This window comes from Limulus polyphemus, unplaced genomic scaffold (assembly GCF_000517525.1).
Source record: "Limulus polyphemus unplaced genomic scaffold, Limulus_polyphemus-2.1.2 Scaffold4759, whole genome shotgun sequence".
Lineage (NCBI taxonomy): Eukaryota > Metazoa > Arthropoda > Merostomata > Xiphosura > Limulidae > Limulus > Limulus polyphemus.
In genome coordinates, this window is record NW_013670369.1 from 33,451 (window position 1) to 51,039 (window position 17,589).

Consider the following 17,589-nt stretch of genomic DNA (forward strand, 5'->3'; position numbering starts at 1 on the left):
GTGATGAAAATTGGATTCTCTATGCGAGTATTAAACACCAAAAACAATGGCTCAGTCCTAGACAAAAAACCACTTCCAACCCAAAAACCTAGACTCCATATTGTATGTTTGAATGTAATACAATGTGAAACTTGTAGTAGTTCTAACAGAAGAATCATTTATAGTCAAGTACATCTCGGAATAATAATAAATTGTGAAATAATCTGTCTTTATTTAAAGGTGTAATAAATATTGAAATATTTATTTATTTTTATACACATAATCTACTGACAAAGCAAGAAAACATTACAGTGGTACATTATAGTTCAATATATAAAGAAATTTAATTGATATATATATATATATTACTTAGAAAAGCACACAGAATCATTAAAATAAATAAAAAACAATCCAAGATACCTGATAACCTAGGCTTTCAAAAGGTACACCTTTAAAAAGAACATGGGGTTCTTGAAGTTGGAAGGATGTCAGTATTATTACTTTTAAGTAGCTCCATTTACTTCAAGGTACACCCGCCTTTTGCTTGCCAGTTTATTTTCAGTTTCTGCTGTTTATTCATGTAGAAATGTTTTTGTTCAGTAACCAAGCATGTTATGTACACACACACACAAATATTACCTTTTTTTGTACCATAACGTTTTTTTTTGTTTCTTTTATAATATGCAGGGATTTTTTGGAAAAGGAAGTCTCTCCAAAAATATTCCCAACTTTCAGAGAAACCAAGAAATAGTAGATGGCCTTCCTGTTTTAAGTAAAGCTAGGTAAGTGTGTTTTTTAAGCTGGAAAAAATAGCATTGTCATTGTAAAAGCTTTTTTTATAAAACTAGTTGACTTATGCATGTTAGATGGAATTATAATTGCTTAGTCTTACTTAATTAAGGATTATCCAGATGTTTCATTAGAAGGCTAAAAGGGCTTCTGCAAACTAGGAATTTTATTTTTTTAAAGGGAGGGGGGTTGTTTATTAGAAGATTGCTAGACTTATGAGAAAAGTGATAAAATGTATAGAATTTCCTGTAAGATAAAAAAAAAGATGCTTATGTATCTTAGCATTTTCTACATGACTATTCAACTTTTAACAAGGTTATATACAAGCAGATTACACTAATTATGTTGTTAATAAAAGCAGGTACAGTATTAGAAATGTAAATTTTAGATAACTTGAAACTAGGTAATTATATCTTTATTCTGGCTGAAGAATTTCATGAGATTATGAGAATATTTCTTTTCTGCTAATTTTTCAGAGAATGTTCTAGAGAAAATGTTATTTTTAGATGTTTTTAATAACCAGAATAATGTAGTTACAAAGCTTTAAGTTGTAAAGCTCATAAGACCAATGTAAGCAGTTTAGGGATGCTTATTAAAAATTGCAAAGTAGTATGAGTGACAAAAACAAAATGAGTTGCTAATCTAAATAGGAAGATGAAGCTTTGGATCAAAATTACAGCTAATTAAAATAAATATTACCCATGGCATTAGTTCATAATCTTGATTGTTACCGTGAAAGTTTGAAGACTGTTTTCTTATATATTTTGAAAGTATATTTCAAACAAAAATAATTATTGGAGTATCTAACAAAACTGTTAAAAGTTTTATTATTGAAATGTTGACAATTAAACACTTGGTATTGATTCATATTGTGATAGATTACAAAGAACTTTACAAAAGTAATGAAACATTTACTCTATTAATGTTTAAAACTTAATTAAATACAATAGTAATTAAATTATTACTTTACAAGCTAACCACTTTATGTCACTTTAATCAACAATACTCACAATTGGTATTAAGTTGTGAATAAACACAAATTATTTAACAAGCTATCTTTTGATTGTTCTTGGTTCATCTTGTGACTTAGAGTATTGCTGCTCCATTCTCAATTGTCTCTTCAGTCTGATGTTCAGTCATTTCACACTATTCCTCATGTTTCTTTCCAGTAAATGTGATAATCTCATCATAAGACACTGACTTTACGGAAAATTCAGAAGCTGACTAGTCAAAATGTCATTGCTTAGTCGTAATAACTAGCAGTAGTTTAAAAACATCATAATTTTAGCATTAACAATGTTATCATTACCCCTTGAAGTTAGTTTTTTTTAAGAGAAACAAGTGTTCCTTTAAAAAGCTTAAGTACAGGGTGAAACAGGAATTACCAACCAATAATAGATGAACATTAGATGACTGTAACATGTAGAATACTCAATTCTTTGTACACTATACAATCAGTGTTTTTAGGGAGCCTACCCCTATATTATGTATGAAGTGAAGAAGTAGATAAAAAAATCAGTACATATAATATTAAATTTTATTCCACATGTTCATAGAAAACACTAACTTTCAGTAACTTTTTACATGACTAATAAAAAACATTTTGTAAACGTAAAATGATGTAGGGATGGCAGTGCCAAATAGAATGGAAACAAGAAGACAGGGATGATCCAGCTATACATAGATCATCCCTACATGACTTTGAGTATTAAAATTTAATATTACTGCAGTTGGAAGTTATATACAGGTTGGCTCCGAAACATGTACCCATCCTTTAAGTTATTTAACTTCTGTATATTGATTCTAAAAGTTTTATTACCTTTGCCCTGCGAGGGTATTGCAATCTGGTCCGTGTGTGTGTTTCTGTATGCGTATATGAAACTAATAGACTAACATACATGAAATGTTTACACAAGATGGGAAGTCAGTATGGGACTGTTCTCCCCAAATTTGGTCTGGATCGAGATTCTGGATCACTCTGAAGCATTTTTTATAATGAGGAAATAAGGCATTTCACTATTTGGGGTTAATAACTCTGTAAAGTGTAATCGGACTTGTACCAAATTTCATCAGCACATTAAGGTTGAGACTCCTCATTACATTACAAAAAATGATCCAGATCATTGATCTGTCTGGATCTTAGAAGGATTTTCTGGGTTTTTAAAGGTGAAATTTTACATTATCCAATATAAATGCATGCACTCTCGAAAAGGAGTAGTGGGGTGAGGGTATGCAATCTCTCTCTGATTGCTCTTGTTTTGATTTCAGATAATATTGGAGGATGTCTAAAAATAAACCCAAAACCATTGACGAATTAAAGAAACAGTTCACAAATGCTTTTCATTGAATCAGAGTTGAAAATTGTATAACAGCATGTCAAGCACTCCTTCCTAGATGTCACAATTGTTTGAATGCTGGTGGAGCCCAGTTTGAGCATCTCAAATAATGTAGCTGTGTATGTACAGTTAATTTGTTGTATGAAATATTAATAAAGATGTTATGCTGGCTTGTTGGTTCATTTACTATAGTAATATGAGCATTCAAAATGTGGGTAAATTTTTTGGGGGCACCCTATATTTTTGACTGTTGATATATGGTTTGTTTATCATAATATCATGATCATGTCAGGATAGGCATCAATGTAGTATAACTAAGAGCCTAAGACTTACATACAAGGAAAACCAAGTTGAGTCAAAACATGTCTTGATTATTACAGACTCTCGCTAAGAGATTGGTCAAATTGACCGACCTCATAACAATTTTGTGCTCGTGCATTTTACAATGTAATATTAAATTTTAATATTGAAAGTCATGTACGGATGATCTATGTATAGCTGTATCATCCCTATATTCTTTTTTGGCACCGCCATATCTACATCATTTTACTTTTACAAAATGTTTTTTATTACTTGTAAATACGTAAATTCACAGCAGTGCTTATGAAAGTGTAGTTTTGAAAGTATTTCTACAAAGGTTTAATTTAAGAATAATTATGGAAATTGGTGTAACCTTGTGCGGTGTAAGAGTTGATTATGGAGTGGCCTTATTTGGAGTTCTTTATTAAACATGACCTATTCACTAAGGGAATTACCAACTTTTCAGTTGTTTCTGTGATCCAGTTGTTTGATTAGGTAGAAGTCAAACTGAAGAAATTTGGAAAATAAGTGAAGAAATAGTTAATAAATTACTTAAATTTGATGATGATATTAAGGTTTCAGGTGTTGCTGCTTGTGAGGAGGATGCTGTTGCTTTACAAATGATCTGGATTATTTGGGTGAATAAATAGCAGATTAGTTTTAATTGTAATAAATGCAAAGTAGTGGATGTAGGATATCATAATTTGAATTATGAGTGTAATTTTGATGGGACTAACCTTAACAATGTTATACAAGAAAAAGATGTTGGTTGATTGCTCTTTTTAAGCCATATGAGCAGTATGCGGTTGCTAGCGACAGGGAAAGTAGGATTTTATGTTATATCTACAGAAATATTGAATATAAGTCTAAAGAGGTTATAATTTTATTGTATAGGGCACTGGTTAATACACAACTGTAATATTCTTTTCAGTATTTAGGCTCTGTACTTTAGGAAGGACATTGAATTATTGGAAAGGATTCAGAAGAGGGCTACTAGGATGATACTTGGGATAGATAGGTTGTAATATTAGAAGAGGTTAAGATATATGAAATTGTTTTCTCTTTAAAAAGAATTAAAGGAGATCAGATTGAGGTGTTTAAGATTGTTAAAGTAATTGATAGTGTTGATGCATCATCTTTTTTTCTAACTTAATGATGAGAATGGTAGGAAGAGGTTAAGATATATGAAATTTTTTTTCTCTTTAAAAAGAAGAATTCAATGGGATCAGATTGAGGTGTTTATGATTGTTAAGGTAATTGATAGTGTTGATGCATCATCTTTTTTGTAAGTTAATGATGAGAATGGTAGGACTAGGAGACACAAAAACAAATTTTAGTAGAGTAGGAATCATCTTCAATTATTTGTCTAACAGGGTGATTGGCCTTTGGAATGGGTTGCCTTCAGATGTGGTGGATGCAGTAAATGTAAGGGAGCTTAAGGGAAGGCTTTATATATATTCGAATGATAAGGGCTCGCTTTGAGTGTTTTTATTTTAAAATGTAGTTTAGTGAATGGGGCCACCTATGTGGACCAACAAGTCCTTTATTACCCTGAAAAAGATATCACATCAACATGTTGGAAATGCAGAGACAAATTAGTATCATGATACCTAAGGTGAAACATGAATTATGTAGAGGCTTGAAATTTTGAAATGTAGAAGAATTAGAGGTGACTTAAGTATTCTAAATCATTAGAAAATGGGTAATGTACTTATGAGTATTATGTTTAAATGGTGGAATGAAGAGGTTGTAAATGTTAATTTGAATAATAGAGGTAACAAGTTTTGTGTTTGGAAGATCATTTACAGAGTTGTTCTTTGTTTACATTTATTTTTCAGTTGGATTTCATTACTTATCAAATTGCCTATATTATGATATGGTTGTGTAGTTATTTTGAATAAACTTAAATTTTTTCTTGAATATTCTAACTAATACTGGGATTACTCATTTTCTAGACCCTTCTTAACACACCTCGTTTTTGTGTTATCAGTCTTATTTCACAGTTAATATACATCCATCCTAATGTGTGAAGCTTCCAAAAATCTGTAAGGAACATGTGAATTAATCTACAACTTTCCACTGATTTCATTTACCCATGCTAGGTCTAAGTGCTAATCCTATAACAAACTGAAACCCCATTTCAAGAACAGAGTATTAGGCCTGAATGAAAACAAAGGCTAAACCAAATTGAGATTTCTCTAAATAAGAGCACCTTTTAAAAAATAACTGCCAAATAGTATATGTACTCATCAAAATTATTTCACTGTTTCAATCCTGTTAGCTAATTACAGTGTAACAAAAAGGAAATTGTAATTAAAACTGAAGAAAACATTTGATGTAGCTTATATCTAACAATAAATTACTTTTAAGTGAAGAATCTTGAAAAGCTTTTCTGTTCTTTATTCATTAACAACTTGTCTATTTCAACTACAGTAATATAAATTTTTAAACTAAGGTATTGCATAAAATCCTAAAGATTATTTATAAAAATTAAAAGTTTTCTGAAAAACAAAACTTAGATAATTTTCCAGGGTCTTGAGAGGGAAGGTACTTTAGTGTTTATATTGATGTAAATTATCTTTTAATTGAGATATTTGGGAGAAGATACATGGTGTAACCTCATAAAAGTAGTCCGAGAATACCTAAGTTCACAATGATCTCAAGAATCTATTTGAAATTAGGCCTATAGGTGAAAGTGGCTGGAGTAGATGTTAAAGAAGAATTAAATTAATTTGTTTCTTAGATGGATCTAACATCATTTTTACTAAATAATCCAAAGGGACTTGCCCAACAATATAATGTCACAAGAAATTGATTGTTTACATCCCAGACATATTTGTTCAACTGGAACACATTAAGTAAAAATGTTCCTTGTAATGGCACAGTCCTCTGAGATAAAACACATTGTAGTAGTTTAACCTGTAGAAAGTTCCAATTACAGTTCATTTGTGGCTATATGTAGATGAAAGTTAACTTTTTTTTAAGTATGTCTAATATTATCATGTATTTGAATTTTATTTTAATATATGAAATAAAGAATGATTACTAAGTTTATTTAGTTATATGTGTTTTTTTTATTTACATAATATGAGCTTGTATGTTTTCATACTTAACAATTAATATGTAGATACAAAAGGCACCTGGACCAGGCTAAAGAACATCTAAGACTTTCTGTAGTAACTAAAGAATCAAGTAAAGAAGGTGTTAAGGTAATACAATTAACGGAGGAAGACGAAGAAGAGGATGACGTTGAGATGAATCAGTCTGAAAATACATACGTATTAGTGAGAGAACCCAATGAACCAGGGTCCTCAGAAGCTGATCCAAACTTACAGAAAGCAGAAGATCCACTTCCAGTCAAAGAATGTTTGCAACTCACTTTTGAAGAGGTTAGTTTTGAGGATTTAACAGAACTTCACAAAACAAAAGACTATAGATGTTACATATAGTTAATTTATTGATAAATATAACACATATGATGTCATAATCTAACTGGATTGTACATTTCATAATGGGAAATGTACTAGTTATGGTTAAGATTGAATTAATATGTTCATCAGGACTTATGTTAACACCAGTCATTAAAGTATAAACTATGAAAATAGAATACAATGTGTCTTTGTAATTATAGTTTTTTGACACAACAGATAAAAAGAGTTTAAAATAACTAATATTTTAATATCAATACCACACATTTTCTAAGCACTTATACTGCAATTAATTAATTTCAGAAACTAACCAAGGGTGGTGCACTAACCAGCCCAGTAGAGCTTGAAGACTTTTTTTAATGTTCCATTCCATTTTTCTATTTAAGAAACCTGAAAGCTACAAAACTAGTTCTCTTTTAATAACTATTAATGAGTAATACAATCTTATGTCTGTGTTTGGCTCACTTGCTATGAAAGTGAACAAGTAACAGTCAGTCTGCTTATGTTTTGTGTCAAAATTAACAAATCATGATTCTGCATGATTTATGTTTCACATGCAATACATAATTCTCTTTGTATGCTTAAAATCCACTGTGCTTAAAGCCTACAATGCAATATACACACAATAATATGTGCAATAATGATATAAAAAAGCAAAAAGTAGTAAAGCATATGATATGATATGTGCAGTAATGATATAGTAAAGAAAAAAGTATTCAAGTCACAGCATCTAATGGTCGTAATGTTTTCATTACAGGCTTTCTTTTTATCCTATGGTTTGGGATGTCTGCTCGTGGCAGATGAAAAAGGAAAGGTAAAATTATTTTTTTATGAGTGTTTTCACAACTGATGGTTATAAGAAAGTGTATAGATATATATATATCTTAAAACGTAATCCAAACATATACAAGAACAAAATATAAAGCAATAAGAATAAATGTCAAAAACTTAAAGTCATGAGTGCTGCATATTAGCATTCAAAAGGAGTTTATAATATTCTGTCTCTTCAATTTTACATTACACTGATGTAGGTAAGAATCTGCTGTGCAGCAACAGGTGAACACACTTAAATTATTAGAGGGTCCGGTTCAGGTGCTTGAACCTATAATATCTTGAACCTAACTACATGTTTACTGTCTGCAGCTAATTATGGAAAGGAAGTTGTTCAGTAATATAACAACGAAAGAATAAACAACCCAGCCAGATGTAAATCTAAAGATTTCAGAATACGAATAGCAGAGTAGTAATATATGATGTACGATATATTTATTAACAAATCTCTGAAACACCAATGAGAACAAAAGTGGCATAAACAAATGGAATATTTTGAAATTGAAATGTTCAATAGTTTATTAAGTTATTTCTGAAGATAGCTACATTAACTATTCAAATGAAAACTGGAAAAGATTTCTATATGATTGGTTTTATTGTGTAACAGATTCTTTGATTTTGAAAACTTAAATCATAATTACCTATTTTTCTTGAGTTCAAATTAAAATTATTGATATCCAAAGATAGCTGGAGAAAGTTTTTAACAAAACTTTAAATATTACACTTAAAAATAAAGCATATTATCCAGATAACAATTGAAAAATTTATAACTGTCTTAAATCAGAAAAATAAAGCAAAGAAATCTGACGAAGGTATCTTTCCTTGTACTAAATCAAACTGTTGTATTTGTAGGAAAGGTTATATTGTATACAGTAAATATACTATAGGACCTTTTTGGGAGAAAATATTTTTCATAAACTCTAGTTCCAGTTGCGATTCACTTAAATGTTATAAACAAATATAAGTGGAAGAAACAGTAAATTTACCTTTACATAAATCTCATATAAAAAAATTCAAATAATTGCACATTACCTGTTAATAAACACCATAATAAGTGTATTATTATTCTCGTATTATTACGAGAATCTTTTTATTATGCCAATTTAATATTATAGATTTAGAACCACATTATATGTTACAGAGGGAGTTTATAAAATTTTAAGAAAAAAAAAAGTAATTCTTACTTTGGAACAGAACTCTCTTTGAAGATACAAGATCAGTATTTATGCTTTTATGTATTTGTGTTTTTATTTTAAGTTATTAATAGTAAGTTTATATATATTTTTTTATTTTGGTTTAAAAACTGTAGTTAAAATATAATAACAAAAAGGTAGGCCTAGGTTTTCATTGTTCATGTATGTAAATCTTTCATCTGTTTGAAGAATTTATTTGTTTGCCAAGACTCCTCACTGTCATACTCAGTTATTTATTATTAATTTACAGAACTGGACGAATTTGTGGTATTTACTAATTGATTAATCAACAGCCCCATTAATCAATTAGTGCAGTGTTCTTCTAACCATAGTACATACAAAAAACAAAAACAATTGATGGTGGGTGCTGCTAGAAAATTGACTTCCTTCTGGTCACCAGTTCAAAACAACAACAAAAGAGGAAACATTTAGGTGCTTTGGTGGTGGGTCCTGCTAGCCAAATTCTTTCTAGTGAGCAGTTAAAATTTTCTTACAAGGGGATATTGCCTTATTAGCTTCACCATAACAGATACAGGGCAGCAAATTCAATGGCAATATTTCCTTACTTGTATAGTTGGAATAGTCAAAAAATAAGAAACCCTAATTTTAATTACTTGATTATTTTCAGTACAATCAATTTAATTTGAAGTATTATCGCTGCTCATAGGTAAACAGTTATATTGATTAAGTTGCTTAGCTCTACTTTGGTGTATCCCCATTTAGAGAGACAACTTGAGTGTTAAATCATGTAAGATTTGGCATTATTACTACTGTTTGGTTCTGATTTTTAGGCTGCACCATATTTCCATCTGTTGGAATATTTTAATAATAACGTTCATCTTCCTAGAAATGTAGCTTAACTTTAAACCCTTATCTCTCTTTATTGTGATTGTAACATTTATTAGGTTTTCTAACTTAAAATTAAAAAGTTAACATTTGCTGTAAATTTATTTGTTATTGTAAAACTCATCTTGTCAAGGTGTTTATCTTGATTATCATTCTTTTGAATTATAGTAATCTACTAAGATCTGATAATTTATAAATAAAACAAGTTTTGTAAATACTGTTCTTTTGGTCACAGCTATTTGAAATCATTATTATTAGTAGTACATTCATTCTTTTTTTTTCATCTTTATAGATTCTTGACATTCTGACAATGTGGAGAAGATTCTGTGAGCTTTCTCATAAAAATTTTCCAGCTTTTTATACAGCCTACCATTATTTTCGCAGTAAAGGATGGATTGTTAAAACAGGTCTTAAATATGGAGCAGACTTTTGTAAGTATATTCCTTTTCAAAAAGAGTAAAATGTATCGTTAACACACCTATATAATGCTAGTTTGGATTATTTATATTCCTTTTATTTGTGGGAAAAAAATATTAAGAAAAGAGATACTTGAAAAGTTCATTAATGTAGATTTTTAAGTACAAAAACTGAATCTGAAATGTATGATAGTGAAGTATTTTTGTATATTACATCCAGTTGTGATTTAAAATCATTCACAAATAAAAAGTATGACTAAATACTGTAATTTTGCTCTCTAAAAATATTACATTCTTCCAAAAGTAAAAGAACTTTTGTAAAGATTGAGTGAAAAATGAAGAGATTATAGTATTTCAAGGTATATGTCATATTAATCAAAAGATGTTGAGATGCAATGGTTTCAGTATTAAATTACTCATAATTATTCAAAATATATTTTGACTAAATCTATCTTAGAAAACTAAAATTGTGCTTATTGTAAAACATACCAAGAAATCTTATCAAGATAGTAATGGTGAGATGTTATTTGAAGCCTTACCATGTCCATAGTTATGCTCTATTTCACGACTGTGCATCTTAACAATAGCACTGAAGTGTAGTTTCCATTCCAAAAAGTCATAAGGTTGTCATGTCCAAATCACACCTATCTCTCCAAGCTATTTTCAATAATTTGTCTAGTGTCAGAGGATAAGAGTTTTGCAATGCTTGTTTCAAAAGTCTGATTGTACAGAAATCCATAGGCACTGTGTTTAGTATGTTGGGAAAGCAACTTGTGTATACATGTCGTGTCACTTTCAGAAATGGAGATCCTTCTTGATTACACTGTGTACCATTACCTGAGGCATGTGGATTCTTACTTGTTATAAGATGCTGCACTTTGCTTACCACTGTTGGGGTATACCTAGTTGCAGGTCTGTTTTTGGATGGTCCTGGTTATCCTCATTGATCCATATTGTTTTGTTTTCCAAAGCCATTAAATATAAGGGATATCCCAAATCTTAATAATTCTAAATTCTGGATCTAAATATTTTGCATCAGAATGGTCTGTTACATACCCTTCACAAAACTGATAAATTTTAAGTGACAACACATTACCTACAAAATGTCAAACATCATTTTTGATATAAAGTTACAGTTGAAATGGTATGTATCTGCAATAGTGAGTTGTTAAAAAAAAGTGCTTTAAATAGCAACTCTAGGGGGATAATCCTTTAGCACAGATTTTAGAAACAATTCGGATATGAGGAAAAAATACAACTTTTTATGAACTGCAGTTGTTATATGACTTGCATATTCAAGACCATTTTAATAAAATGTAGTCAACCTTCTGAATAATATGGGAATATCTTTGTGTATCGATATAATGCAAATATAAAAATTTAAAACAATTTTTTTAATTGTGCAAAATCCTTATTGTGGTGAAATGTATTTATCAACATGTTTACTGGTTACATTACAAATTTTAAAAATAATTCTGTTTTGTTCTCTTGGTTTCTTAGTGCTGTACAAAGATGGGCCACCTTTTTATCATGCATCTTACTCCGTGCTTGTGGTAGTAGTGAAGGAAGGAATCTTGAGGGAGGACAGTGATAAGGGAAAAGACAGACACTCTACATGGGCATCTTTAGCTGCACTCAATAGAGTTACCTTACAAGTTGCAAAGGTAAGCAAAACATGTCCATTCTTAACCTTTTCCAGGAGTAAAATGACTGTTTAAAAAAAATTACAACCTAAATATTGAGATTTGAAATTTTCTGTTCATGTAAGTTTTATTAACATAATTTTAAACAAATTGAAACTGTTTGTCCGCTGTGTAAATCATTAAATTTTCTATCTGCACAGCTACAATTTGTTAGTGTACAGAACAAAGCTGGAAATCTGTAAACTTTGCACAAGTTTTTTTGCTTACATATTTTGGAAGTTAGATTTTAGAGTTCTTGAAAGCATTAGACATCTATAATTATTTTCTTCTTCATAATCGATTTCCCAAGAGCTCCCTTCATTTCTTGTGTAAAGCTGTAAAATTTTTTTACTGAATTTAAAGGGGGATCTGTTTTGTAGGTTACTAAAGGTTTTCTATTATTTATATACCACAAAGACTACATTAATGAGTTTCCCTTCTTGTTTATTTTATTACAGTTACAATGCTATTTCGTGTGAAGTTAGAGATTGTGACAATGTCATCTTTTTTGAACAGATACATAAAAATTATCAATGCTTTTAGTTGATATTTTGTTGCACCAGTTCTTTTAACAAACTGGTCTACTGAAGTGTGTGTGTGAAAACTGCCTTTAAGGTGAATGTGTTATAAATAATTACTTTAAAATATCCCATAGTTATTATGCCAACGGACTTTATAGGGTTAGGAACAAAAATTCAAATGCAGTTGTGTCAAAAAATAGTTCTCAAATTATACATTGTACTTTCCGATGCTATGTAAGTCACCTAGTATTTAGGTGTAGTATCAGAGTAATATGGTCTTCTGTTTGAAGACCTTTGTACAGACACCTAAATGGGTATTTTTAAGGAATGAATTTGTGAAGTTTTCTGATTATAGCTGTCCTAAATGTTTACTTATGTAAGTATCACGAGATGAAATTTGTAATACAGCACGTATGTCTTAGGAAATACTATATTGTCACGTGATTCAGCCCAACGGTATAAAGGATGAAGACCTTCAGTCACCAAACTGTATATCACAATTTCAAGTTCAGGTAATTATACATTTATTTTCATCTTTACTTGCTACTTATGTTATTAAAAGTCTTTAACCTGGTACAGAGTTTGCCTTTCAATATTAATTCAACTGTTTTTGTCAGGAAATTCTAATGAAGAGGTGGGTATCATCTAAAGAAAGAGAAAGTGAAGAACAGGGTGAACTGTAAGGCAAAGAATTCTTTGTATCTGTGGATATTGTGCTACCATACAACTGGCAGTACTAGAGGGAACCAACTATTAAACCATGAAGTTGTGTATGTATAAGAATGGAAGACTGATGTATAAACTCTTCCAGACAATGTTTTCTAATAACTTTTATTTAATTACAAAGCCTAAACTTACATCCTCCACCATGCCCAACAAAGTTAATATTAAAATGTATATCTGTATGTACATTTGTATATAAAGTTTTTATTTTCAATATATATCTACTGAAATTTGTACATTATACTTTCAAATTTATTTTAATTGAAACAATTTTCAATATACTGGCATAATGGATTAAATTAACTATGAAACTTTTAGGGAGAGGGAGTTAAAGAAAAGGCAAAAGCTTCTAGTGACATGCTGTACTTTTAAAATAATTCTGACTGTAAAACAGTGTTAATTAATTTTGAGACACAAGGAAAACAATCAGTCCACCACAAACAATAATAAGGCTTACTGTTAACAAGAAAACAAGCAATAACTGTGTTGCACTAAAGCAAATCGGTATCAGGTATTATATCAAGCTGATCTCATTAGTGATTCACAATATAAACTTCTGACCAGCTGATGTGATTGGTAGATATAAATTAAAATATATCTGGACATCGGGAAAAATTTTTCTTCCAGTATTCATTCGTGAAAATCCAGTCAGGCATTTTGGTATATGGATTTTCATCTTGTCTGAACCACCTAAAGGTAAAAAACATGCATTTATAAATTCATTAAAAACTACTTCAATCTCTTAGAATGAACCTACCTGTGCATGTGCTATACTTTTCTATATATTTGAAATATTATCAAGTAAAAAATATTTTGCTTAATGCATTTCATTTAAGACTTTATAAACAATTACTGATTTATTGAAAATAATGAAATTTGGGAGTCGACTTTTACACGAGTAATACTTTCGAGGGATTGAAATACATATCTTAATAGAATAATCAGTTTTTTCAGATAAACTTGTTACATATCTATCTACCCGTAATATTAGTACACTTTAAAATTACAATAGTTTGATATCATGGTTGCAATTAAGACTAAAGTGTGACCTGGCCTGGGGTAAGCAGTTGTTCTCGTAGGTTGCCAGAAAAACTAAGACGACTATTACAAAAGTACATATAGAAGGTATGTTCTTTGGTGTATTTTATACCTATGTAAAAAAGGAAGTTTAACAGCCACATTTTATCCTAATATATCTTGTTAACAAATGAGCTGTAAATTGTAAATATTTCAAGCATAGATTGCTTTGTTTCCTACCCATCAATATCAAAATACTTTGTAATCTGGTAACTTTTGAGTATCAGTGTCATGACACAAATGGCTAAACATTCGGCAGTTCCATTTATTTTACAATGATGGGAAGTTAGTTTACTTATCCAAGTTTTTAATTTACATCAGTAACACTCAGCCTTACAAATGGATGATGGCACCCAAAGATTAATATTTACCTTTGTAACCAGTTGTCCCACACAGTTTTTCTTTTTCTAAGTTCTCGCTGTTTTTCCTCAAGTCTTTTCTTCTCAGAACTTGCCATATCTTTAAAATTAGGTAATATATAGTTGATTACTGCCAGCTCAAATATAAGTATGTTAGCAAATAAGTCTGGCAAAATCTCTGACAAACATTCAATCATCAATGTCACCACTGAAGAGTAGTCTACTCTAACAGTCATTCATCATGTTCAATATTTCTGATATAAAATTATCAAGTTTGTGATATCTAATGAATTTCAGTACTAAAATCACCATGCTCACTACATTTTCATGAACTATAATGTATTTAATGCTCAAACAGTAACTCACCAAGAAGACCTTGCTCAAGGTATCTTATGTCTGGTCGCAATCGAGAATCTGTTGGTGCCACAGTATTTCTCATGTCTTCTACTAATGCGTTCAGAGACATTGTGAAAAGTGAAAAGTGGTAATACTGGAAACAGAAATTGAATAAGCTAATATGGTGAAAGTCATTTCTTATTGTTACCTTCCTGTATTAAATATCTTCCATACAACATTATTAAAGTGTAGAAAATATTCCATTAAAGTTAAAAGTATATGCATTATCAATATACCTGTCAACTTATGGCAACATAGAATATCTATTTGCTACTTATCCTATTTCTTAAAGAATAAACTCATAAAACATGTATCAACAGGAAGAAAAACTGTCCAACAACCCAAGAGCACAAAATGTACAAAATAAGAGTGTTATGGACAAAAGTGTTTTTTTTTTCAACGTGCTAATTTTTCATCTTTTAATTAATTACAACTATAGCTTTGCCCGGGCAACAACACAATTTTTTTTAACACAAAGATAACTAAAAACCTACTTTTGAAGATGTAAGAAACTGTAGAAACCGTGGCTGAGTTTTGAATTAGCCACTCATTAAAGTACTTTTATGGAAATCCAATTGTCTATTTTGTTTATGGTGTAAAAGTCATTAACACACAAATTTTCAAATGATTATTCATATTAAAACTTACTAAATGTTACATTATACTCAGTACTATGACTGTGAGTTCCATAATTTTGTACCAGATGCACATGCTTATAAAGGCTACATCAATCTTTTGAAGATGGTGATGATCTCTAATGTTGTGAAGGAAGTATACTTCACTCTTTGTACTATAATTGAATAAAGTTGTTTAATGCTGCTGAATAATTGTGTCAGATATCTAATTACAGAGTTACAACTGGTAGATCTTGGCCACAATAGAACAGAATTATAACTTACCTCTACAGAATTACTAGGTCTTGGCTCTGCCTGCCACAAGAGAACTGAATTAGGGATGTCCAAGAAACTTGAAGTCTCACACTTGGAATTTTCTGAATTGGTGGAATGAGTATTACCCTGTAGTTAAAAACAAACACTTAGCCATAGTTATAACAGATTAACTTGCTTGCATAGTAAAAACACTGTACACTTACTTCATAGTAAATCATTCATTCTAAACACGTTAACTTATGATACATTAAAATTAAAATAACATTTTATAAATAAATAATAATAAGCAATGTTCTCTCTCAATGAGCATATATTAATTTGAATTCATATGTAAATGTTCTAGAATAGTTGATAGCTAAATCTATTAAAACAAAGTCAATTATTTTCTGTAGTACTAGAAACTTGTGCACATTTAATACCAATACATCTAATTTTTAACATGCAAGTGACATTCTATACCCTGATGCACACAAACCTATCTCATGAAATATAAAAAAGTACACGATAAATCCTTATTGAGTATAATAAAGTCACCTCTCAATTATGGAGGGAGGATACACAAATAATTGAAAAACACGGAAAATTCAGAAATCTCCATTTTTTGGGACACTTTTACTGCAAAACATGTTAAGTGCTTTTTTTTTTTATATATATTCTGTATGGATAATCCACCCACAAATAATTGTAAGTCGACTGTATTCATGCGACTTTCTTTTACTTATTAATATTTCACTCTCTTCCTTAGCATAGCTTTTGGACTAATGCTGTACGAGGTGTATATTAGAAAGTAGGAGTGTCAGTTATCAATCATCTTCTGGGTACTTGCTTTCTTTTGATTACAACTACTTAGCTAATTTTGAATGGCCAAATTATATGTTTTTTCTTAGAATCAAATAAAGAACTAGTAGAGGAGACTTGTCACTTAAATCTTACTATAACAGATGTATAATGTATATATGTATGTATCTATCTATGTGACTAAAATAATAAATACAATGTTATGCCATCTACTGAATGGCACCAAAAACAAAAATCCATAAACAAATTTCAAACTACAGTATGTGCAACAACCATTTCTTTTTTCAACAAAACACAATTTTAAATAAATGTACTCTCCTCACAACAAGAACACAACTTTCACTAGGACTGTAAGTGAGGGTTTGATTATATCTTTATTGATGTAATTTGTAAATATAGTACTAAAAATGGATTATTTAAAATAAACTGCTATTTTTTCAATAACAAGTATCACTTTTAATATATAAAAACATTACAGTTTATATCAGCACAATACAAAAACTTTTTTCCATGCAGTACTTCCCAGAAAAATCCTTTTTTAGAAAATGTTTACTTTTTCTAAAGTTTTTTTCAATGAGGTATGAGTGAATACTAAGAATAGTAATTACTAGCAAAAACAGCCACCCATTGAGTGGAATTGTTGCTAGTATTTGTAAAGTTCACACTACAGAAGAGTTTTAATAATCACACTATCTTTTTAATTTATTTAAAGTTGTTACTTGTAGTGCATTTCTTATAAAAGCATAATAGACTCTGATTCAGTGTACTCCTTGACTCTGTCCATTTTATTCCTAACACTGCTTTTGATTTTCACAGTAACTAGATATGGTTCTAATGGACAGTCACCATTCGATCATTAAAGAGTAACTAGGTGTGTTTGTAATAGAATGGTAACCACTCAGTTGGTGAACAGTAACTAGGTGTGTGTGTAATGGAATAGTCACTACTCAATCAGTGAACACTAAACTAGGCTGTGTGTGTGTGTGTGTGTGTGTGTGTGTGTGTGTGTGTGTGTGTGTGTAGTA

The 17,589-nt window shown here is 30.1% G+C and overlaps 2 protein-coding genes across 4 annotated transcripts in view; one reads left to right on the forward strand and one right to left on the reverse strand.

Annotated features, from left to right (window-relative positions):
* Positions 1 to 13,262, forward strand: part of LOC106471648 (tRNA-splicing endonuclease subunit Sen2-like) — a 17,688-nt gene extending 4,426 nt beyond the window's left edge. For all 3 annotated transcript variants that reach the window (XM_013932263.2, XM_022400264.1, XM_022400265.1), the window contains exons 3-9: positions 667 to 761; positions 6,532 to 6,793; positions 7,590 to 7,646; positions 9,995 to 10,133; positions 11,619 to 11,782; positions 12,744 to 12,833; positions 12,939 to 13,262. In XM_013932263.2, coding sequence (XP_013787717.1) covers positions 667 to 761; positions 6,532 to 6,793; positions 7,590 to 7,646; positions 9,995 to 10,133; positions 11,619 to 11,782; positions 12,744 to 12,833; positions 12,939 to 13,004 — 873 coding nt within the window. In that variant the 3' untranslated portion in view covers positions 13,005 to 13,262. The remainder of the gene's footprint in view (positions 1 to 666; positions 762 to 6,531; positions 6,794 to 7,589; positions 7,647 to 9,994; positions 10,134 to 11,618; positions 11,783 to 12,743; positions 12,834 to 12,938) is intronic.
* Positions 13,134 to 17,589, reverse strand: part of LOC106471649 (oxysterol-binding protein-related protein 2-like) — a 26,053-nt gene continuing 21,597 nt past the window's right edge. The window contains exons 7-10 of the mRNA XM_013932264.2: positions 15,776 to 15,892; positions 14,847 to 14,970; positions 14,493 to 14,580; positions 13,134 to 13,734 (exon numbers count right to left, since the gene is read on the reverse strand). Of these exons, the coding sequence (XP_013787718.1) occupies positions 13,632 to 13,734; positions 14,493 to 14,580; positions 14,847 to 14,970; positions 15,776 to 15,892 (432 nt within the window). The 3' untranslated portion in view covers positions 13,134 to 13,631. The remainder of the gene's footprint in view (positions 13,735 to 14,492; positions 14,581 to 14,846; positions 14,971 to 15,775; positions 15,893 to 17,589) is intronic.